The sequence below is a fragment of the Colius striatus genome, chromosome 6 (genome assembly GCF_028858725.1).
Source record: "Colius striatus isolate bColStr4 chromosome 6, bColStr4.1.hap1, whole genome shotgun sequence".
In the NCBI taxonomy this organism is placed as follows: Eukaryota; Metazoa; Chordata; class Aves; order Coliiformes; family Coliidae; genus Colius; species Colius striatus.
The window spans coordinates 43,878,685-43,902,517 of record NC_084764.1 but is presented as its reverse complement, the minus strand read 5'-3'; the positions used below and the strand labels follow the sequence as shown (position 1 = coordinate 43,902,517).

The following is a 23,833-nucleotide window of genomic DNA, read 5'->3' as shown; positions in this document are numbered from 1 at the left end:
AATCCTTTCTTCTTTTTCCTGCATTTTCTGGATTCTGTGTACTGGAGTTTGTTAAAGATTGACATGTTAGGTGATACTGTACAAAATTGTATCGACTGCCTTTAGTGCAAATCAAAAGTAAAATTGGTATGTATTTCCTTTTTACACTCCCATCTAATTTCTTGACGACTTGAATAAATTTCATAGAGCCTTTCTAACATGAACTATTGTTAATTTAACTGTTGCAATAATTCAGCTTTAAGAAGTATCGTTGGTATATTTATAATTTCCAGAAGATCATGTTTGTTTCATACTGCTTATTTTTAGCTGTTCTGTTGTCACTGTTACAGCTGAAGAACTTTACTAAATACTTGACATTACAAAATAACTTGCTGGGGTTGTCCTCTGTATACTGATGTTAAATAAAAACGTGTGATTGAACTGTAAATGTAGATAACTTTCCCTAGTCCTTTCCACACCTGGAGTTTGACTTGAGCTTGCAGTCCTTAGGTGGTCTCACTGTGCTGAACGATGGGCCGCGCCGAGAGCTGTTAACTTGCCGTGTTTTTAAGCAAGGAGCCGGTTCTATCCTGTAGCCTGCTCTGAGCAAAACCTTGCTCTGTTTAAACCTTGCTGATAAGGTCGTGTCTCATGATATTTGTTTTTTTCTAGGACTAGAGTAACATGAATTAGGATACTCATCAAACTTGTTTAAACTCAGATTCAGTAAAACGTGGATGTATCTCGATTCTCTCTGCCTGCCCGTCGAGTAGGAGCTGGGGCAGAGCGTTGTCGTTGCCTCTAGGACTCTACAGGAGCTCTTTCCTCGGCAGACACTGGTGCAAGGCACGTTCTTCATTCCAGCTTCAGATCTGACGTGTAATGAGCGCTGAATTTCCAGCCCTGAGGATGTGGCTCACTTGGATGGCTCGAGCGCTTTCTGTCTAGAAAAACTCTGTCTAGCCTAGAACCAAATCGTCTGAACTAAAAGTAAACTAACCTACAGCTTGGGCTGCAAGCTTTCTTGGAACTAATTTAGGCCAAGGCTTAACAAGGCTGCCCTTCAATCGGAGAGGACTGGGGATTGCCACCCTGGCAGCAGCGGTTCTGCGTTAATGGGTGGCCGAAGGAGCCATGCACATGACGTTTACTGAAGTGTTTCTGAGGCACTTTCGAGAGAGATCAGTGAAGATGTTAGTTACTTTACACCCAGTCTAACTGAGGTAGGACTCTCTCTGTCTTAGGCAAAAGTCCTCTAGGCTAAAGCTGAGGAAATCATCTTTCTCACATGAACTTGAGAACTTTCTGGTACTTCAGAAGGTGTTGATTGACCGCTATGATGGTCTGTATGTGTAACATGTGTGTATTTAACAGCGGGTACCAACGGAGGAACAAAACGAACCCCATCCTGAAAGCTGCTGGGAACATGCAGTTACAGCAAACAATGTGCAAGAACTGGTCAGTCAAGCCCAACGCTCAAGTCAGTGTGAGCGTGAACCAAACTGAACTTGCCCAGGTCCTGTGGGCAGCGAAGGCCCTTCGGCAGATGCCGTCCTGGAGCGTGACGGTGGCACCTCCCTTGTCTCCAGTTAATGACGTTGCACAAACCTTTCAAGGAAATAACCTGCATGATCACAGTACTCTCTGGGTTTTGAAGCTGGGGTTTAGGTAGGTGCTGATCAACCTTATCAGATGAATTTGGCTCATTTCTTCTTGCTAAGGCCACGCTTACCTTGCAGTTAACCCAAACGGGGCTGCCGTAAGCCGTGTGTGTTTCCTCGAGGCCTTCCCTGCTGGTTCTCCATTTCATTCTTTTCTAATCTGAAGGTTTTAAACCTTACTGACTTTTGTGGTTTCTCTAGTGCCCTCAAAGCTGCTGTTCCTAAGCACGTGAGCCCTTACTACTAAAATGAAGCTTCAGGTCCCATTGCTCGAGCCACATCAGGTTTCTGCTGGCAAAAGCCCTTTTTTTGCTTTTCCCAGCACACAAGTAGTTGCCTCTTCATTTGTTGTTTTCCTCTTGGACACGCATATCTTCCATGTGCAATCATATACTAGTCTTGAAGTGATCTTGCCTAATGTTTTTAGTTAGGCTGAGGGTTTTTTCTGTCAGCCTTGACATTTCTTTTGTTGACAATGAGTGAAAGGGTGATACACCTCGTAGGGGAAAAGTCCTTTATGCACACAGAAGCTGCAAGTGGAATCTCCCTGCTGCTACTCTATTCTTTCACAAGCTCTGGTTTCAAATGCTTTAAGCATTTCTACTTTCCTGTAATGCTACTGCAACAAGGGAAAACCAAAGCAAAGAATATGTTTAAAACTCTGTTTAGTGCACAGAGGCTGCGTAAAGGTGGATAATTTCATGGCTTCATTAGAGATTAATACCTGATGTAGCAAGTAGATGCAGTTCAGAGATGTGCTAATAAGTGCTGATTCATTTGGGTAAGAAACAGTTGGAGATTTTATTCAAGCAGATCTTAAAACCAATGGGCTGTGGAGTCTCCTTCTCTGGGGACATTCCAACCCACCTGGATGAGTTCCTGTGTGCCCTACTCTAGGTGGCCCTGCTCTGGCAGGAAGGTTGCACTGGATGAGCTTCCCAGGTCCCTCCCAGCCCTTGAGATTCTGTGACTACAGAATTTGAAACAGATGAGGGAAATCTCGTTCTGTTTTGACATCCTGTTGCTCAAATACTGTATTGGACCAGGGGCTCTTCTGTCAAGCAGAGGTCTCTGTCCAAATTAGAATCTAAGGTTACCATTTTAAGATTCCATGTGAGAATATCACAGTTCTGGACACGAATGAGCTACCCATGGACTAATCTTCAAAGAACAAATTCCCATGCTTTCACCTAGTGGCAGGAGCAGAACTGGCTTCACCACTCGGTGCCATTTTTGGATGGGCATTACTTCATTCAGACCTCTTAAAAGTTGGTTTCATTGCTTTTTGGTTTTACATTGCTTGGTTGCTACATTGGACCCTTTGCTTTGTTTTTCCTACCCTTTAGTTTCAAAACAGAGTAGGAAAGATGTGCAGACGTGCAGCCTTGTGACCCCCAGAGAGTCTGAGCTGGGGGAGGGAGCACACAGCCATTTGCTCCTCTGCTCCTGTGTGCAGGCTTGCAGTGCATTACCTAGATCAGGGAGACTACATGTGATTGCATCTTTGGCTCCAGTTAATCCCCTTCTAATTTACATGGAGAAGATACAAAGTTGGTAGTTACTGATGGCTTTTTCTGCTTAGCAGTATCTTCCTGGGTTGTTTCTTTGTGACAGACAGCAATTCCATGCTGATCCTTCAGAGAGTTCATTTCTGTTGTGAAACTTTATCTTTCATATACTTAGAAAAAAACAAAACAACCCAACCCCAGCCTTTGGGCTGGAGCAGAGGTAGAGATCTAAGAAAGCTACAGTGTCCTAAACTGTGAGGAGGGTTAGTGTGAACTGCTGTGGGTCTTCCTCAACAGACCACGGCTGGGAGTGCCACGGACCTCGGGTGGAAGTGACCTGACTGATCCTGTCTTACAGCCACTCATTCCTACCCATGCAAGCCTAGTTTTACCAAATGTGCAAAGGCCCCTGTGCTTTGGGCAGTCAGCGAAAGCCTGTGGCTAAACATTGACTGGCTTAGCAACCAGTGCCCAAGCAGCCTCTGTTCAGTGTCCTCACCTTGCTAAGTGACACGTGGAGCTGGCACCCTCCTCTGTGCAGGAAGCTCATCTGAGCCCAAGAGCTCTGTTAGGGGGACACGTGATGGAGGAACCCTCTCTGAGGTTGTGGTGGAGACTTGTTTTCTCAGATTGCTGCTTGGGTCTCATAACTGTGCTGTTTCCCACTCCCTGCTAGTTGCTCCTGTCACATGCTGACCAAACACTACTGCTAATAAAAGATTGTGTTTATTTTCAAAACATTTTGGAACAGTCTCTTAATTTGTCTGTGCTGCTGGCTCGGTGTGGGCAGTTCCTTCTCCCCCTTTCAACTTTAAACCCTGTGGCTTTGCTGTCATGCTGCTGAGTTGCTGCAGCTCTTGTTCCATCCCTCACCACCTGGTTGAGTAGATTGGCTGGTTGCATCACAGCGCTGCAGTCTCACGTCTTCATTCTGCCTTTCCAGGCAGGAGCTTGCTCTGTCGTAACCTTACCCATCATATCAGTACCAGAGGATGCAATCACAAACACTCCAGCCCCACAGCTGTTGTATTGTAGGCCAGGCTCCTACAGGGTAACTTCTGTCAGAACTGAGCCCTCCCTTTTCCATTGTGGCTTGATTGTTGTCTTTGTTACACCTGCCGTGACTTCAATGGCCTTGCTTAAAGGCTCTCATAGAATGGCAAAATGCTGTAGGGTCTTTTGTGTTATTCAGCACCCATCAAGAACACTCACTTCAGTGAAACTTCTATGCCTAAGACCCAAATCCTTACTCTTGAGAGGTCTTCTGCATTCAGGTTACTTGTGAGAACTCACAAAGAGTTTGCTGTCTCCCACAGAAGTTCTGGGGTGGCCATCGGAGCCTGGGCCAGCGTTGAGGCAGTGCTTGGAAAGCCATTGCAGTGTCTGTCTGCGGTAGCACAAGGATATTGGTCTCAAGGTGCTTTCCACTTTGGTGGTGATCTGTCTTTTCTGCTCAGAGTGGTTGCAGAAGTAATTGAGAGCAAGGAGTGAAACACAAGGAGTTTGTGGTGTTCACGTGCCCAGAGCCACTTGTCCTCTTCAAAGCAGGGAGTGTTCGCAGCCTGGCCGGAGTGACTCCCTGTTGCTGGTCTTGCAGCTTGAATTGCAAAGTGCTTGGTAGTTCACAGGGAAAGAGGAGTGAGTGACCCTGTTTCTAGAGGAGCTGTAGGAAGATGAATGACTCTTTGTTTTGCTTCCCAACAGTCAGTTGCATTACAGTGTGAATCTGTTAGACCAGCACTTCTTGCTCTTTGTATAGCATGGCTTTGAGCCTGTTGAGAGACACTTAACTTTACACCATCCCTGGTACTCCCCATGTGCTTATAAAGCACATACTGGCATATCATTTATCAAAGAATGAAAGTAATACCTTCAGGTGTCCTTTTCCAGGGTATGTGAAAGTTGCCTAGTGGCTGTTACCTTCTGGTAAGAAAGATCTTCCAGTTGCTGCTGGATTTAACAGGCTTCTGAAGGCTTCTTTGATAGTGAGCTGTGGCTGTAGCTGTTCTGACTCTTCTTCATCACTTTGGAAAAAACCTTTGTTGGTAAGAATTTCAGAAGTGCTTCAGTAGCTTGTTTGCTCTAAAACTTTGTCTCTTTTCACCCTCTGTTCCTTAACGAATACCTAGGAGACACTTGTTCTCTTCCTGTGAATTGTGTGCTGTCTTTGCACATGCTGAATGTCAGCCCACTGGAGTCTACCTCAGCAGTGTTTGAATCAGATACCCATTGCAGAAATGGGTTTTAAAAGTGTCCTGGTTGCTGCAGGTGTGACCTATGGAGGGCACCGAGTCAAGCACCACCTCTTTGGTTATAGAGAAGTGTAGCACAGCGTGTGTGCCCGTGTATCGGCACATGGGCGCACACACACACTCTGCTCTGAGTCCTGCAAGCATCCAGATTCATCCTGTGTCTGAACTGGTAAAGTACATGTTTTTCAGAGGGAAGGGCTGTGGTTTTAGTAGAAACTTGATGAATTCAAACAGTCCAGCCCTCCTTCCACGCGTTTGATCCGTGGTCAGGCTTCTCTTGCGGCAGTCACGACCTCTCAGTTGTTGGATCCAAGCAAGAAAGAGCTCCTGTAGAGTCTGAAGGCATGACCGAGTCCTACATTGTGTGCCAATTGCTGCCTGAGCGTGGCTAGTTTGATGGATGAGTCACAGAACCTTAATGTTGAGGTAAGAACCTAAGCTGGAGTTGCTGCAAGTGCCACCACAGTCGTGCCTGTGCAGTGAGGCTCATCGGTGAGCCCCCAGCTTGGCTGCCCTTGTGCCCCTTGGGCTGATGGCACTTCTTGCGACCTCACGATGACCTTGCAAGAAGACCAAATTGTATTTGGACATTAAGCTTCTCCTAAGTCTGAGCTAGTTCCTGTGATGTGAATGAAGAAGGGGCTGCACAAGGCTGCAGTGGCCTCTGCCCGTTGAGGTGTTGCCCCGCAGCAGGAGCCTCCCTGGCGCCGCGTTCTGCCCCAGCGCTGGCAGCCACGTTGCATTTGAACAGCGATGCGGTTGAATCAGCTGGTAAAGGTTTTCCTGAGTGCAAGCTTACATTGTCATGGCAAATCCTGGCTGAGCTCTTGCTCTGTGTTTCATTCTCTTTTAAAATTGCCAAATGTTGGGTTAGAGACTCTGTTTTGCTACTGGCAGCTTGTCATGTTCAGCAGCACCTCAGGCTGAGTTTCCTCTGCCAGGTCAGGGGTCCACGTCGTTGAGAAGGCGAGAGGTTGGTTTGCTGCTACCCAAATAAAACGGTGATCGCTGGTTTTTGGTGTATGGTTTTTAATCACAGTGACTCGAAATGCAAGCTGGATGAAAGGAAAAGGCTGGGATCAGTCCTTGTGTGTCATAAATGCACAGGCTCTCTCCCTTCTGGGAACCTCCTTCCAGTGCTGCCTGGCTGACACACCGTTGGCTGGGGTTGTTCGGTGGGAAAGAAGGTGCTGGTGTTGAAATGGTGGTAAAAAAGAATTGTACTCGTAGTATCTTCAGGCTAAGAACTTTATAAAATCAATGTCAGGTTCTCTTGCTGGATTAATGTAAACTGCTTTGTTTGCAGGGTTTATTGTCATCCCAAAACCAGGCCAATTCTCCAAGTGGAACTGTAGTATAGCCACCCACTACTGCTAGCGAATCCCTGAACGCAGGACAAGAAGTAATGACAGTGGAACCAGGAGCTGTTCTTCAGGCAAAGAGCGTCACAAATAAATGTGGCAGAGTGTAAGCATGGAATGATGGGAGTCACATAGTAATTTGCAAAGGAAGAAGGTAATGAGTTATTACAGCTAATACTGCGAGGCTGCTCACCCAAGGGAGAGTTTCCACTAAACAAACCCCAACAACAAAGCTTCCTTTGGTGCTGCAGGAAGAAAATAGTAACATTGGGGGTTTTCTTTATACTTTTCAAGTCCAGTGTAATTTAATCTCTATATAAATATATAAATAAAAGGTATATATATATATATATATATATAGTGTAAAATAAAGTATGTTTCTTAAATACCAGTAAGCTCAATGGTTAAACTAGTACTTCACCATTGTTTATTTTGCACTGATCTTTTTAACCAGCGATGGCTAGAAGATGGCCTGGAGTGCACTCACGGGAGGTGGGAGCCAGTACCTCCTGGCTTCAAACTGTCATTCAGGAAGATGGATGCTGCAATCATAGGTTTTTAAAACACAATTGTTTTTTGCACTTGGATAGTTTAATGCTAATAGAGAATTACTTTAACAAGTGGTGCCCAGACACCAGAGAAACTCTATGTTGTGGAGAACAAATCCTTTGTACCTATGGGACGTTTATTTTGCTATTGTTGTTTGGGACTGCGGTGGGCTCTGTATGGAATGTACAAACCATGTAACTCAGCGGCCGGGAGGGGACTCACGGGTCATGACACTAGAAATCCTCAGTTAACAAAGTGATATTTCTAATTCAGAACATACATATTAAACTATCTTCAATATGCTTTTTTTGGGGGGTTTACTTTCTGTTCAGCTTCGATCCCTTTTGCTGTAACCCGCTGTCGAATTAAACGTTTGGTACAGAAATCCCACCTGAGCTTTGTACAACAGATTCCTTTGCAAAAGGTCTCATCCGAACGTCGCTTCATCTTCCCCGGAGTTGAGCTCCAAGGAGGAACGTGAAATAACATTGTTGTGTTCTTGTTCTTAAGAGTTTATCTCTAAATCCATCAGTCACACAGCAGAAGCCTTGCAGCCGGGCCAGTCTGTGGTGGGGGGTTGTAATCACACGGTGCTGCCGGTTTGCTGCGGGAGAGGGGAAGCGACAGCTCCCTGCACACACTTGGACTTGGCACTGGAGAATTAGGTCAGCATCCCGGAGTAGAAGCGTTTCTGAGACAACGTGTTTGCCTTACACCACGCAGCTCATTCATAATTCAGGGCTCTTAAACTGATCAGTGTTAGGGAGACAGACACACTCTTCCATTTGTAGCGTTTACTGCTGCTTGTCTGAACACACGGCGCTTCTAATCACTCACAGAACACTCACGTTGTTTTCAGCAGTTCTCACAAAACTATCATCCCCTCCCAAGAGATGCTGCTGGGTGTCAAGTGACACAGGTATCCACCAGCCCTTTCCCTTTCGCCTCGGGAGCAACCTTGGCGGGGAGGCTGTTGCTGGGCAGGGCGCTGGCGGGGGAAGATGGGCCCTGCCCCGGAGCGCAGGGTTCTGCCCTGCCTGCTCCCCAGCAGCAACACTGGGGACAGCTGTGCTGAATTGCAGGCAACCTTTAGACATTCCCTGGCATGAAAAGTTAATTTTACTCAGGTAATGCATGAAAATGTGGGGAGAAACAAGTGCAGTAGTTAGTTGTAAGCGAGTCTTACTCCTGTTATGCGTGAGGGAAACTGCCGGCCGGAGTTACCAGCTGGCAGGCAGATTGTCTGCTGGAGTGAAGGCAGAGCTGTACTTCCAGTTCTTACCTACTGATGTTCTTCTTGAATGAAAAGGATGGGGAAAACAGTGAAACTGAGCAGGATCATTGGTCAGAAGTCTTGTTTTATTAATGTAGGGGGGTTAACTGTTAAAATACAGACAAACCTCATCACTGAAAGCTAGTGGAGTCCCCTCCCTGCAGCCTCCTTTCACAGACACCTTCACCCAGCCTGAGTCAAAATGGAACAGCTGAGAAAATGGCATCACTTCCAAAGACTTGCACCCAAACCAGTGTGGAACCCAGGGTGCAGTACCCACCACTGGGGTAGTCACAGTGTCAACCTGCTGTTGGTGTTTGCCACCCATCACAGCTCAGCAGCACACAAGGGACGTGCGGGGGCTTTCTTTATTCAACCCCATCTCTGCTGTCAGAAGCTTCAACTGCTCATGCCATCCTTTATTGCATATGGAAGAAAAAGGACATCTTGGGGAGAAATGCTAACAACTTACCTGAAGGGTTCTATAGAAACAGCTCTTAATGAATAACTTTTCCCACTATGTTGAAAAAGCAAAGAATTTCAAAGTGAGCAGAACACAGCTCATCTCAACACAGAATTTGAGCTGGAAGAGGGAGGTGGAAGCAAAACTTGCCAGTTTGTGGTTCAAGGTTGAGTGTATTTTAACTCTAAGGCAGGTGGGAAAGCTCAGAGTTTCCCTGATAAAGCAGCTGCCAGAGGAGGGTGGGTTGTCCCCAGAGGCACAGGGCAAAGAACTTGTTATTAATGAAATACCAGCGAAGCGCTGTATGTGCCAAGCTGCAAAGATCCCCCTGAAAGTGCAAAATACAGAAAGAAAACATTCCAGTCCTGTCCTTCACTTCAAATGGCCTTTTTCATTCCAACAGCCTGACAGCCCCAGGGACAGAGGACAGGAGAGACCTGCTGGTAACATTCCAGAGTCTCTCCAGTAGCGTTCTCTCCAAGTGAAAACACCACAAATCCCAACTTCAGCTCTGACAAAAACAGCCCCTTTCCTGGTGTGTGAATTGTCACCTACCTGAGGTATTACTTACAAACAGTTGCAGGAACACTTGTGGCAAACAAGAAAGTACCTTGTGCATCCACCACCTGAGGGACTGTTGAAGTGTTTCAGCTGTGGCACCTGTGGCTTGAGGTTTCCAGTGAAAGGTTGTGGGAAGCTACTGGTTCACATCCCCCCATCAGGAACATAGTCTCGCTAAGAGGGGCCTTGGCCTCCTGTGTGGTGCTGGGAGAGCTCAGCAGCTGAATGAGCAGTGCCATGTGGGCAGTGGGATTTGTCTCTTCTAAAACACCTTTGAAGAAACGAATAGCTGCAGAGAGCAAGATCCCTCAGATACAACCACTCACCTGTTTTTAGACCCGTCTTTTTAACTGCAGCACACCATGCTCAACTCCAAATCCATCAGCAGCAGGCAACTCGCCATCTTCCTCTCTGGCCAAAAGCACCTGGATAAGCTCATGACACGTTTTGCTGGGAATTCCAAAGGTAAGGAGTCAGCATGAGTGTTCCAGCGTGCTGCCTGCACAGCTCCAGTCTTCATTTCCATCTCCTAAGCTTAGCATCACACCTTTCTTACACATCTATCTCCCTATCTATGGTAGGTTTATGTGAGTTAAGTCCTATATATCTATATAAACCTATGCTAGGTAAACAGAGATCAGATTGCCTTCTGGTTGCAGTTGTCTATCTGTTCTCTCAGCATGAGCTGCTAACACAAAAGCACGATGAACTGGGGAGGGTTGAGTGTAACAGAAGTGAAACAGCCTGTCACTGTGTTTGTGCACCCCCCTGCACCTTCAGGTACCATTGTTGGGAGCACACTTGCTGTTCAGAGCCTCAGGAGAGGCAGCACCCACCCAGTGTGCATTCCAGTAACGAGGCACAGCTGGACCCTTGTGTTCTGATGGTTAAGTCTCCCTTTGTTATGCTGTTGTCTCTCTCTACAGGTGTAGAGCTGTTCCTCCACTAAAACTCTGCCTATGGATTTGTTCAGCCGCAGGAAGAGCAGTCTGGCACTCCTCTGGCACACCTCAGACTGGCAGCAGCAGTGCAGGTTTCCCTGTGGAGCCTTGCCATTGTGCCTTATTTTACAAGGATTGTTGCAAATGTTGAGGGGTTTTTACCTCCGTGAGGTCAGATTGCAGCAAGTACTCTTTCCAAGTGAGACAAGAGTGCTGACTTGCCCCTTACCTTTTGTAGCACTACAAAACAGTACATTCAATTGTTAATGGTGACCTGTGCAAGATTTCTGAAACGTGGTAAGAAGCAGGCCCTTGGTGCTCTTTTAAGGAGCTCTCTGCAACACTGACTGCTGTTCAGGCTTCTGATTCATTTAACATCAGTGGCTTGAAGGAAAATGTTACTCAATTTTCTTTGCTTTAGGTTGTATCTAGATTCTAATGATATAAAAATGTTCAGCAGTCACAGAAAGTGCATCAGAATCAAGTATCTGAGGTGAGTGCATAAGCTGCACAGTGTCAGTCAAACCTGAGGGTGCAGTTCTTGAAGACAGGAGAAGAATTTCCAGAGTAGACTGAGAAACAAAACTCTTCTGCATCTGAAAAAGATACCACAGTTAGCTGTCATTCACAATGTGAGGCTGTCTGTTTTGTGGCTGGTGTTCAACTCCTAACACTGAAGCTCAAAGAATCCCTTGGTGGTATTTTTAACCAGCCTCCTCCTCCATCAGGTTCCAAAAGGAGGCTGAGCGCGGGGCGCTGCCGGCACAGGGCTGTGCTGCAGCACCGATCCCCCGCGGGAGCAGAGCACAGGAACCAAGCCTGGGCACACAAACACAACTCTTGGGGCACTGCTGTTCTTGTTAGGCTCCTAACAGAGAGCGGGAGGGGCACTCTCCCTGTGCAGTCAGGCTCTCTCTCACGCTCCACATACTTTACAAGGTGGTCAGTAGCCTCCTCGTCTCCATTCTGTGGCAGGTGAGTGGAGCTGAACGTGAGGCAGCAGCGTGCCCAGGTGGCCAAGAGGGCCGGTGGCATCCTGGCCTGGATCAGGAATGGTGGTGTCAGCAGGAGCAGAGGTGATCCTGTACTCGGTGCTGGTGAGACTGACCCTTTAAGTGACAGCAACTATGACAACAGTCTGCTGAAGGGATTATGTGGTATCACAGCTTCTAACTCCTGTGTTTCAGGGCTTCCAGGGGGAGGGAGGGAACTGCATCAGACCAAATTAAGATCAGTGTTTAGGCAGACTGAATAAACCCAAGTAATCGGCTTAAGCAAAACATTTGTTCCTAGCTAACAAGCTCAGGGCCACAGATTACTTTCTCCAAATGGGCTGGAAATTCTTCCACTTAAATATTACCTGTCTTTGACTTTCCTTTGTGATTTGCCACACATGCAGAGCTCTGATGTATTTCCTGGTAATCTTACTTCTCTGTGCTGGCCAAAGGTTGTGTAGCAGCTGCCCTAAATGTCTGGGGGGAAAGCAAAAGAGAAAAACATCAGTTGTGCTTTAGCTGAACTTGGGACTCAATGCAAAGAGTGACATTGGCTATATTTGTTCCTTGTATAGCAAGCTAAGCACTAGCACTGTGAGCAAACTTCATTTCAGGCCACTTTAAATCATAAGCACTCCCCCCACTTTGTAACTTTAGTCTCCCAGACTGAAGTGATTTGAAGTCACTTGCTGGAGCTCTTGAAAATATGGGTGCTGCAGTGCCTGATGGGCAGCAATTCTCTCATCAGGATTGTACTTTGTCATTGCATACAGGAGGGAGAAGACTTTGGGAGACAAACTGTGCACAAGAGGAAGTATTCCTTTTCCTTTTCCAAGGGGAACTTAAAACTCACCACTCTTGACCTTGGAAAAAAACCCAGTGTTTTCTTTCTAACAAGTTATGTCATTACTCAGAGTCACACAGAACCACACAGTCTCAAGGGCTGGAAGAGACCTGGGAAGCTCATCCAGTGCAACCCCCCTGCCAGAGTAGGACCACCTAGAGTAGGGCACACAGGAACTCATCCAGGTTTGTGGTGGTTCCCTGAGCAGAAAGTGCACACAGTTGTGCAGTTGTATTGTGGATAATTAAACAGTGAGATCAATAACTGGGAGTGCATACTTACTGCTTGAGCTTGTGAGTTTTGTTAGCAAGAATGCCTAGAACATCATGGGGATGTGAAACTGGGTCCAGATCATGAGATCCAGAAAAGAGAGGCTGAAAACTGCAAGGTAAGAGATGACATTAGCACTAGAGAGGACACAAACTAGTTTAAGTGGCATAGCCGCCATGTTTGCTAAAAAAAAACCCCAAACCACCAAATAAATCCTTTCTGAGGAAGACACATTGTAGTATTATTCACCTGTGAACAGTTCAACATCAGCCAACAACTGAAAGGTAACGTGTGGGCAGCAGCTCGGTACAGCTGCAAGTTTGAACAGAAAGAGTAGTTTGGGGTATTAAACAGAAACCTCTAGTTGCCCTCTCCTCAGGTTTGGGGTAAAGTATGTGAAAAGCCCCATCTCTCCTGGTGAAAGGCAGTGGGTATGGGATCGTGCTGTCTTCTAGTGAAGTGGCAGAGCCCAGAAGACCATGTGTTCTCATTTTAAGGCGGCAGAGGCAGCAGTCCGTCACATAGAAATACACCAGAAGCGTTCCATTCCTATCACACAGGTTCCTTGCAAGCGGCACCACTGGAAAGATGATGGTTTGAACTGCATTCCCGAGCTTGATCCTCAATATAAAACTTGCAGAGAGTCCTTGAAAGCTGTATTATCACAACAGAGCAACCTGACCTAACACGTTAGCTCTGCTAACATTTGGTTCTTGCACGTGCTTTTTCTCCAGATCAGCAGAACATTTCCTTGGGCTTGTAATTTAAGAAACACTTCAGTAGCACCACATGAGTCTTGAAAGCAAAACACTCAGTCCTCTTTGGAAGCTTCTGTTAACTGTTTGCAAATTCAGTCAAACAGCTGGCTGCACACTTCCTCGAATGACTCCATGAAGCTTGGAGTAGGGGAAGGTGAGAAAAGGGTTCTGATTCATCAAGGCAAGCAGCTGGGAGTGGATTTTGCATGAACTACAGAAATGTGCTGTCACTAAAGCTATAGCTTAGGCAAGGACAACTGTGCAATTCCCACAAAACAATGTAATCCAGGAGCATGATTTATAAGGAACAGAAAGAGGGAGGCCAAGAGCTGAAGGATAAGCATGGCTGAGGAAAGGAGTAACAGTTCTTACACGGCGTGGTGTAAAGCATAAAGAGTTACACAGTGCTTAACAGCAAAGACTGCAAGATGTACTTAAAAAGAAACAAACCTGTGCATTTAGCTTGGCAAGGCTGTATCTTTTTTGCTTTGTGCATTTCCAGTGAGCATCCCTTATTTCTTTCTTAACACAGGGATCAGGTGGCTGCAAAGAATGGCATTTGTTAAATGAGACTACAATGGCAAGGAAATACCTTTAAGGGCTTTTGGCCTGAGAAAATGTGGGTTTGCAGCCTCTCATTTCCCTGCTGAACTCCAAAGCCCACCCCATTCAAACTGCAATGCAAAACCATGGGGTTTTGAAAAGCTCTTGGTCTGAATTTACTTTGCAGGAGAACAGCCACACTTGGGATTTTTCTGTTAACAGTTTTCTGACCAAAGTAGAACTGTTTCTACAAGTCAGCAGGCAAAGCATAAGGGCTGTCATTTAACATGATGGTGATGGCAGCAGCTGCACTTGCCATGTGGAGGAGGAGGGAAGAAGCAAAGCAAATGTTATCACTCCTGGTTGCATATCAGAGACAGCAGTGTGGGAGGAGAATAAAGAACTGCTGCTGTTGCTAGGGCACAAAGATATTGGAGAAATACTCATGGTGGTTGTTTTTTCTTGAAGACCAGTAAGAAATCTTTTGAGTTATAGTTAAAGCTTTAAGAACTTCAATCTGGGCTTTCCTGAACTCTTCCTTCATCAGAATTTGACCTATGGTCCTGGCACAAGGGCCTTCAACACACTGCATTATAAATCAAAGCAGTAAACCAGAAGCAATGTCTTGTCTAATTTCCTGCTTTTGCAGAAGAGTAAGTCAAAGGAAGAGGGAAAACTTTCAGCATCAGGTGCATGAACAAGATTGAGGACACAGGAAACCAGCCTTTTCAGAGAGAAAGCAGAGAAAACACGTTTTTACCAAACTCAAACATGAAGCCAATGTAAAAATATCAAAACCAAACCAAACCCCAAAGCAACCAACTGTTCAAAAGCGTTATTTCACTGGTAAATAATGTTTGTTGGTACTATGTTCTCTTGAACATCCCACTGCTTTATTACTAACCTGCCTTAGGGTGAGGGAGTGCCAGGATCATGAACCCTGCAGACTAATCACAGAAAGCTTCCTCGAAACCATGGAAACAAAACTCACATAACCCATCCCATGTGCTCCTTATTTGAGTGCTTTGCCTTTGATTCCCTTGATTAATAATAAGCAAGACCCTCCATTGAACACTCCACATAGCAATCTTGTAACCATCTGTAAGTAGCCACTTGTAAGTGAGCATTCCATGCTCCTGTAGAGATGTGTTCTGTACGTGGCTGCTTAGAACAAATACTCCTACAAGATCAAAAATCAACTAATTTCAAAGTATTCTGCTGCAGAAATAGAATCATAGAATCACAGAATGATGGGGGTTGAGATCATCCAGTCCAACCCCCCTGCAGAAGCAGCTCCCACCTAGATCAGGTCACACGGGAACATGTCCAGGTGAGTTTGGAACCCTCCAGAGCAGGAGCCTCCACACCCTCCCTGGGCAGCCTGTGCCAGGGCTCCCTCACTGAAACACTGACACAGTTTTTCCTTATGTTTAAATGGAACTTTTTGTGTTCCAGATTCATCCCATCACCTGACAGGTTGCTGCCACAACCTCCTGACACCCACCATTGAGATATTTGTAACTATTAATAAGATCCCCCCTCAGTCTCCTCCAGACTAAACAGCCCCAGGTCCCACAGCCTTTCCTCATAAGGAAGATGCTCCAGTCCCCTGATCATCTTGGTGGCCCTGCACTGGCCTCTCTCCAGCAGTTCCCTGTCCCTCTGGAGCTGGGGAGACCAGAAGTGGACACAGGACTCCAGATGAAGCCTCAGCAGGGTACAGTAGAACTTTGATAAACTCCAGGAGCAGTGTTAGAGCAGTAAAACTGCATTTAAACAGCAAGCAACTCCAGGCTTGAAGATCTCTGTGTCCTATAATTTGTGCAAATACCATTCTGCACATCATCTGAAGTAAGAGCTAAGAGCTCATGGAAAAGCACAGGGACTGCTGCTGAAGGGAAGAGTGCTAGATGGGACATCTGGATTAGGTTCTTTTCCTGGAGCCCTTGGGTTTAGCAGTGATGTAATAGGTGCTTTGGGCTTCTCCAGTGCACTTCTAAGACTTAGAAGAGAATTTTCCCTCCAGAAACAATTTCAGAAACTGAGTTTTGAAGTCCTGGGTTTTTTTTTTTTTCAGACATTAGCAAAACAACAGTCTGAAAGTGCCAGGGGAAGGGACTTCAATGAGGAAGTCTTCTGAAAGCTAATACTTTGTGCTCTCCTTTGTACAAACAAGCTCCAATGACTGTAGGAGTGGAACATAGCGAGCAAGGGCTGCAGAACTGAAGCGTGTTCCTTCTTTCTAGGTTAAGGCAGAGAGAAAAGTCTTAATTGATGGAGGGCAAAGAAAATGTGTTTAGACTGGACCACAGGCAGGTGTAGTACATCTGATTCGTTTCAGGTTTTAGCCAATGACAGATTTGCTTTTTCTTCCCTCTAGAGCAGCAGCATGGTGTTAGAAGTAACTGTGTGTTACCAAAACCATACTTTTATCCACGAAGCAGCATCACCTTCTGAGAGTAAGGAGAAAAATACTGATGTCCTTTACTTTCAGTTAAATACCCTTGCATAGAATGAATTACTTTTATGAATGTGCCTTCTGGTTTCACATCTCTGTGAAATAACCCATTTCTGTCCCAAAGTAAAGACAGCAGAGAGAGGAGTTCAGTAAGAACAGAAACATGACCAGCCCTCCCAGTTATTGTCATCCCTCAGTCTCCTCCAAGCTGCAGAGCCCCAGCTCCCTCAGCCTTTCATCACAAGGGAGATGCTCCACCCCCTTCATCATCTTAGTGGCCCTGCACTGAACCCTCTCCAGCAGCTCCCTGTCCTTGAGCTGAGTTTCTCTTACCTATGTGTGCAATCAAGAGATTTGCACGACTGGATGTATCCCTTCCTTTTTTTTTCAGGTAATGGCTTTCTCTTTCCTAGAATTACATTTCAAGTTGTACTTCTTGCTTTGTAGCAAACAAGTGAACACAAAGATGTACCCTTCAGCTCAGCAGTGTACAGCACCGTCCATTGATCTTTCCTCTTCCAATGAGATGCCATTTGTGACCCATTTGCCACTCAAGGCGTAGTTTAGATTTCAGTATGCACCAGAATAGCTCAGAATAGCTCAGCTAACAACTGTCAACTCAATAGCCTTAGCTTTTATTGCATGTCTTTCTTGCACTAGCTGTTTCTAATAGGACTGCACTGTTTCACTTCTAAACATCTCATTTCCTCTCTAAACACAGGAGCTGGCCTTCGGGTTCAAGATTCATCCCAGTCACCTCAAATTACTGCAGTGCTTAAACGGCTGTGACTCGCATTTGACTTGCAAATGACAGGTTACCCTATGTAGGTGAGCTTGCTGGTGCTGTGGCACAATGACAGTTACAAAATGCATCTGTTTCACAGAGCAGCCCAGCAGCCACTCCAGGTTTTTTTCTTTTCCAGGCTCCCAAGGCCTTTTAATCTTGCTGTAATGCCTTTATGTAACGCTGCAATGTCATCAAGGGAGGCAGAAATGATCACATTTTTGACAAACAAAGCAGGTACTGATCTGCCTGATGACAGCAGTGTGAGTAATTGGCTGGGGGGGAGGAGGGAGATTACCAGGACAGTAACTCATTGAGGCCGCAGGTCCAAGCAGCCAGCGGCACTTGTGTTCCTGATTACAGCACTCCTCCAGTCAGCCACATAATCCACTGGGCAGGATTAGGGAACAAAGCAGTCGAAACAGAGCACCATTTACGTTGGGGACTGGAGTATTATTACCCCAGTAGAGATAAATGGTGTTTTCAACAGCAGTATTTTTGTCACTTAGAGTGGAAAAGCTTTTCTGAAATGCAGCTATTCGAAGCCACTCGGGTAATTACCAGCCCTGCAGAAATCAGGCCTTCATGAAAAGAAGCCATGCTCACTTGGTTTTTAATTAGAGGTCACTAGTAAGATCTAGAGCAGATGCTCCTCTGCTTCCAGATTTACCCTTAGAGAGACCAGTTTTGGAAGTAATGCTGAAGCAAATCGTAAGGCAGCTCCAATCGCTCTCGCCCAAGGCGTTTCCTTCACCTCTCTCTGAGACAGGTTGTTTCCATCACTTTAAATCATCAAACTCTTCTTGATGAAACAGAAGGCAAGACTGATTTTCAGGTATTAAATGACTTGTGATGCCATTATAAATCAACAGCAAGAGAGTGATGGCTTTGTGGGAAGACAAATAGCCTTGTCTGGATGAAATGACGTGAATCTGTCAGTTTATTAAGGAAAAACCCAAAAGGATCAGCTTTCCACATTAGCAGCATTACAGTGACCTGCTCTAATGACACAAGTGTCTCTGTCTACCTTGGATAATAAGAATTGTCAGGAAATGAGAAGCATTCCCATTGCTATACACTGTAAAAGTCTACAAGAGACACCGGTTCATCTGAAATGGAACTATTCTTGTAACGCTCTGAAAGCTGCTTTGTGACACAGCATCAATAATGAACAACTTAATTGTACCACAGATTAGTGATCCTTCAAATCACAGCGCTGAGAATTCAAGAGGAGCTCCTTCCCCTTGCCATTGTTATCTGGAGATCCTCAGTCGCTAAGTGTTCTGGCTCAGAACCAAGATGAACGTTCCAACTCAATTACGTACTTGGGATCTTTGCCACAGTTGTTGCTTGCAGTGACTGCCACATGTTACATTTCTTGACTTTGCCATGAGCCACAAGTGGAGTTGTTTGAAGGAGAAAATAAAGAATTATTGCTGCCCCAAAGGAAACTGTGGTGCTGGAGGACAGGGAGCTGCTGGAGAGGGTTCAGGGCCACAAAGATGATGGAATGGATGAAAACTGATGAAAACTGATTCAGTAGTTTTTGAAACAAATAGGAGATTATTTTCTTGTTATATCACTAGAGTCCTGATTTAAAAAAGAATCTATTTAGGTTGCATTTCTGTTACATAAAGCAATTGTTCTGTGGTTTGCAGTCAAGGTTGTTTCCCTGTTTCCATGTACAGTTTGATTGTAAAAATAGATGGCCACGGACCTGAGTCACTGGGAACCTTTTGCATGGCTCCATGCCTTACACCAGTGACTCTATTGCACTGCAAACAAAGTGTAAAGTGGTAGAGCACAAATTTCCCTATGAGCTTTATAAAAGCTACTCTAGGTGCTGCTGCTCTGGCAGGGGGGTTGCACTGGATGAGCTTTCCAGGCCCCTTCCAGCCTTTGAGACTCTGTGAAAACATTAACAGTGAACAACCAAGTGAAACCAAATAAATTCCACTCTGTGATCTACACAGGGAGAGTTTGTGTGTTTCTTAAGCATATGCTTAGGATACCTTTTACCAGCTTATAAATATTCATGTCCATAAGTTCACATATCAGTGGTAGGGAGCCAGCTTGGTTTTTTTTCACACTGAAGAAACGAACACAGAGGCTTCAAGCTGGAAATCAAACGTGCATGTTGGTTTGTACCCAGGGTAGGAAAAGAAGCGCTTGGTTTCACCTGGACTAAAATGGATATCTTCATTTTTAATTGACACTTTTCATCTGTAAGAGCAGTTTCTCAACTCAGGGCCTGAGATATCCTTGTTCCAGTTTATACTAAGACAAGTGTCTGTTGCAAAAGTTAGCTGTTTACTCTGTGAAGGTACATGAAGGCACGTTTTCAGGGCATATCACGTGGAGCAGTATCAAGGAATTGTCAGTAAACTAACAGATTGCAATCTTACAATAAAAGATAGGAAAGCCATTATGCCATATGTGAAACTACTTTCTAGTTAGGTCACCAGTAGAGTTCTGAAATGGGTATCTGACTGGAGTCTACGCTTGGCCAACAGCAGCAATTTTAGGTATTATCATGAACTGACACTACATCTGACACTTCAGTTTCCATTTCACTGCCCTGCAGAGGCAGATGGCCTGAGGTCTTCACTTTTTACTATAATTGCATCACAGTACATCCCCTCTGCAATGTTCCATTAACCCAGACAGCAAAAGGTTGAGGGTACAATCTGCAGTGGAGTTTGCAAACAGACTGTGACAAAGCTAGGCGAGCTGGCTGGCCATCTGGATTGCACTTAGTTAACCACACGGCAGCTGAAGCTGAGAATCCCAGGAAGCCAAGCCACTGACACCATTACCAGCTTGACATGGATTTGTTGCAAGCAGGCCTGTCAGTAACAGAGTAGCACCAAAGCCTTGGCCAGAGGAATAAGGCAGCCTGAAGAGCAAGGAAAAAAATGAACAAGTTTTGTGTCGACTCGAATCCTGTGTCCAGTTTTGGGCCCCTCTCTACAAGAAGGACATGGAGGTGCTGGAGAGCATCCAGAGGTGAGTACCAAGCCAGGAAAGGATTTGGAGCACATCTCAGATGAGGAATGGCTGAGGGATCTGGGGCTGTTCAGCCTGGAGAAAAGAAGGCTCAGGGGAGACCTTCTCACTCTCTACAGCTACCTGAAAGGAAGCTGCAGCCAGGTGGGGGGTCAGTCTGTTCTCCCTGGTAAATGGCTTCAAGCTGCAGCAGGGGAGGTTCAGGCTGGATGTCAGGAGGAATATCTTTGGTGCCAGGGCTGTCAGGCATTGGAAGGGGCTGCCCAGGGAGGTGCTGGAGTCACGGTCCCTGGAGGGGTTTCAGAGCCAGGTGGATGTTGCACTGAGGGCAGTGGGCTGGTGGTTTTGCACTTTGCACACTATTTAATGGATCAAAACAGGACACATACACCTTTTCACAGTCAGACTTAAAGCTAAACACCAAAACAGTATTTTCCAGTTTGAAGCCAGGAGAAAAGACCTGGTTTGGCCAGGTTCTGCTTGAAACACTGTTACCTGCTGCTCAAAGAGTTCATTTCATCAAAGGAATATCTCACTCAATTTATCAAAGGGGCAGAGCCCTAAAAGGTATTTTAAACATGCCAAATGAAAAAGAAGAGTCTGCTTGTGATGCCCTGCCACTGAATTATACACCATCAGCCCTTGAGGGAGTTAAGCAGTTAGCTTAAACATTCTTTTGGTCATAAACTGGACAATTTGGTCAGTTGTTGGTACAGTCTAAGTGGACCAACAGTTCTCTAACAATACAACAGAGAATCAGAAGCCACATTACTTGAAGATATTTGAGTTCCTTAAAGTTATAGTCTTTGAAGCTCTGAGTTGCATTGAGAAATATGACCTGAGAGCACAATGGCCTATTTCCCCTCCTATGTACAAATGTGTGCCTCCCACTGATTTAACTGGGAACATAATACATTTAACTAAGAATACAAAGTCAGTGACCCAAAAGGCACGGTTTAGCACTTACATATTTGGAGATCAAGTCTACGTCTACTTCCACACATCCTTCTCCTCCATTTTCCTAACTGATAAAAGTCCATATAATGCCTTGCTGATGGATGGGATTACATACAGATGCAAAGATGAAGTAGAACTAACGCTATACAGGGACTAAAGAGAAATGGAATGGTTTTAACTTGCATTAAAATGGTACTGAAGACTGAAAAAAGCTTTGGCCAGGGGGAGGACCGACACATTTCCTCCTCATATTATTATTCCCATCAAAAAAAAGGTCTCTTTAGTGCATTTGGAAAGGCAGAAATCAGCCATTCATCCTCATTCTTCTCATTCCACCCTCGACCCAGCAGCCAGGCAGCATTTTGTACAGCAGATGACATCAGAGGGTACTCCAGGAACCACAGAACCATTTTGGTTGGAAAAGACCTTTAAGATCATCAAGTCCAAATGCCAAATGGGAAGGCCCTGCATAATCAGCAGCAGAGTTCCCTTCCTTTGCTACATGCAAACCTTTTTCATACAGGTGTACTCAAAAAAAGCTTCACTTAAGTCTTAATTTCACATTTCCCCACCAAGCTGAAACAGGATTCTCTGTAGTACTACGAGTAACCACACATACCTTTCTAAACGTTGCTTCAGGTGCTTACACACATAGTACTTTCCATCCCTAAGACTTGTTGTCTTCAGAACATCAGAAAATGTTCCCACTGCTACCTTGTGGACTGGTTTATAGTCTAAGACCAAAACTACACTGTGTGTTTATAATGGAATTTGCCATCAAGACTGTGACTAGTGGGAATTTATTAAACAAAAGGGAGTTTTGTTAACACCTAAGTTATTTGGAAGAAAAGATGATGAATTCCAGCAAATGAAGTTTTGCTGCTTGTACTAGAAATCTGCATTCCTGAAAGTAAAATACAGGAGTTCTATCTTAGAGAATAAACTGCCTCCTTGCTCAGAGACATGATGCAGCACTTCATATCTTTTTTTCTGCTGCAGCACATCAGCAACTCATTTAAAACTTATTCTTTGCTTCTTTCCCCAAGTCCCCCCCTCAGCTTCATCTCCATGTACATATTCATAGCTATTTATTTATTAAAGTGGGTGTATCTTGTGATTGTCCCAAATTCATAGAATCACAGAATGGTAGGGGTTGGAAGGGACCTTTAGAGACCATCTAGTCCAAGCCCCCTGCAGAAGCAGGTTCACCTAGATCAAATTGGAGGGTTTTGTTGTTTTATTGGCTTGGGGTGGGTGGGTTTTTTTGTCTTTTTAGCAAAAAAATCCCAGTTGTGTTTAGGCAGTTGTTGTTTTTAAAGCCCTGAAGTTTTGCACTAGGCCAAAAACAAGGCTTGGCTTTGGCAACAAAGTTCATGATGTGAACATCAGCCAATTGTAGTTCTGCAGAACTCTAAGCTAACAGCAGGAGCAGATAAGAGAAGGGTTAGGAAGAAAGCTTTATTTCTATTAATTGCTGATTCTTCTAGTTTCCTTCAGAGTTGACATTTCTCTCCCTCTTCATTCTCCTTCAGCCTTGTGACTAACTCCTCCTTACCAATCCCAGGGCCTGGTTCCCTTTATTTTTAGCACCTACAGATTCTATTCTTGATAATTCTCCCAGTAATTTCATCTGAGCAGAACCCAGCTCTGGTTGGCTTTATGCTGCTGTTCCCTTTGACACAGTCTTATTATTTAAGAACGATCCAAACCCAGTCATTTTGAGGGAGGTAAAGCAAGAAAACTCTTAAACAGCCCTTTGAGGAGTTAGAATAACTGTAGGAGGCTTAAGCTCTGTCAATAGCAGTGAATTCACTCAAGTGTAGCTGTCTGTATTAGTCACTGTGACAACAGTCCCTAGCATGGATTTGGCCTGTGATAACCCCCACTCTTCCAGGTACCTTCCCAGCCTGATGTAAGGGCTCCTTCTAAGGCCATTTCTTAAGCAGTTTCTGTCCTACTGCTTTGTTTTGGAAGACAAGAGAATTTACTAGCATAGATGTGGGCTGTTTGATGCCAGTTGCTTTTAGTGTCCAAGAAGACTTCCAGATATGTTTAATTTACAAGTATAAATACAGCCTCACAGTGGAGGAAGCCTGCCAAGAAATACTGCTGAGGGAAAAGTGACTTAGACAGAGACTTTCTAACCCTGTCTTCCAACTAGCAGTCAATTTTTCTTGTCTTCACCTCTTGCCTCCTCCCCAGCTTTCACACTTACTCCTGGTAAGATAAATAAATGAGGTCTTTCTTTTCCTTGTGATCCAAATGCTTGTGTTTTAATCAGCAGAAACTTTCCCTTGCAACTTCTCCTTTCTCCAGGGCAGCAGCCTCACTTCTGTGAGAATTGCCAGTTGCTCCTCTCATTTTTATCACCTCCTGCTGCTTGGGTTTTCTGGTCTCTACTCATCACACTGGACCATAACCTAACTGATTAGGCCATCTAAATGTGAAAAACAGAAAAAAACCCAGAGTAATTTAAAATCAATGACACCACCTAAAGCATTCTATACAGAGGATTTACATCTAGAACCACCTTGAAAGCAGAAACAGAATTTGGAAGCCATTATGGGTAAAAGGAAGCAATCCCTAACAGAGACTCTGAAACAGGGAAGAGGCCATGAGACTATTTAATCCATGTGGCTATTCTGTGATAACTGTTAGTGCTTTAAGCAA

At 45.0% G+C, this 23,833-nt stretch overlaps 2 protein-coding genes across 6 annotated transcripts in view; one reads left to right on the top strand and one right to left on the bottom strand.

The window, feature by feature from the left end:
* The window catches only part of WDR20 (WD repeat domain 20), a 46,097-nt gene extending 38,402 nt beyond the window's left edge, over positions 1 to 7,695 (top strand). For 3 of the 5 annotated variants that reach the window (XM_061998593.1, XM_061998590.1, XM_061998587.1), the window contains one exon: positions 6,707 to 7,115. In XM_061998593.1, the coding sequence (XP_061854577.1) occupies positions 6,707 to 6,760 (54 nt within the window). In that variant the 3' untranslated portion in view covers positions 6,761 to 7,115. Of the gene's footprint in view, positions 1 to 651; positions 1,648 to 6,706; positions 7,116 to 7,215 lie in introns of those variants that run through there. The other 2 variants (XM_061998588.1, XM_061998589.1) reach the window with 2 other exon arrangements.
* A 4,168-nt stretch (positions 7,696 to 11,863) lies between these two features.
* On the bottom strand, positions 11,864 to 23,098 carry MOK (MOK protein kinase). Its single transcript, XM_061998841.1, is given in 13 exon segments — positions 11,864 to 11,952; positions 11,955 to 11,987; positions 11,990 to 12,012; positions 12,234 to 12,375; positions 12,378 to 12,406; positions 12,670 to 12,768; positions 15,020 to 15,101; positions 15,104 to 15,176; positions 16,481 to 16,529; positions 16,750 to 16,825; positions 19,213 to 19,289; positions 21,783 to 21,909; positions 23,062 to 23,098. Coding segments are annotated over 13 exon segments (936 nt in total).
* Positions 23,099 to 23,833: the final 735 nt, after the last annotated feature.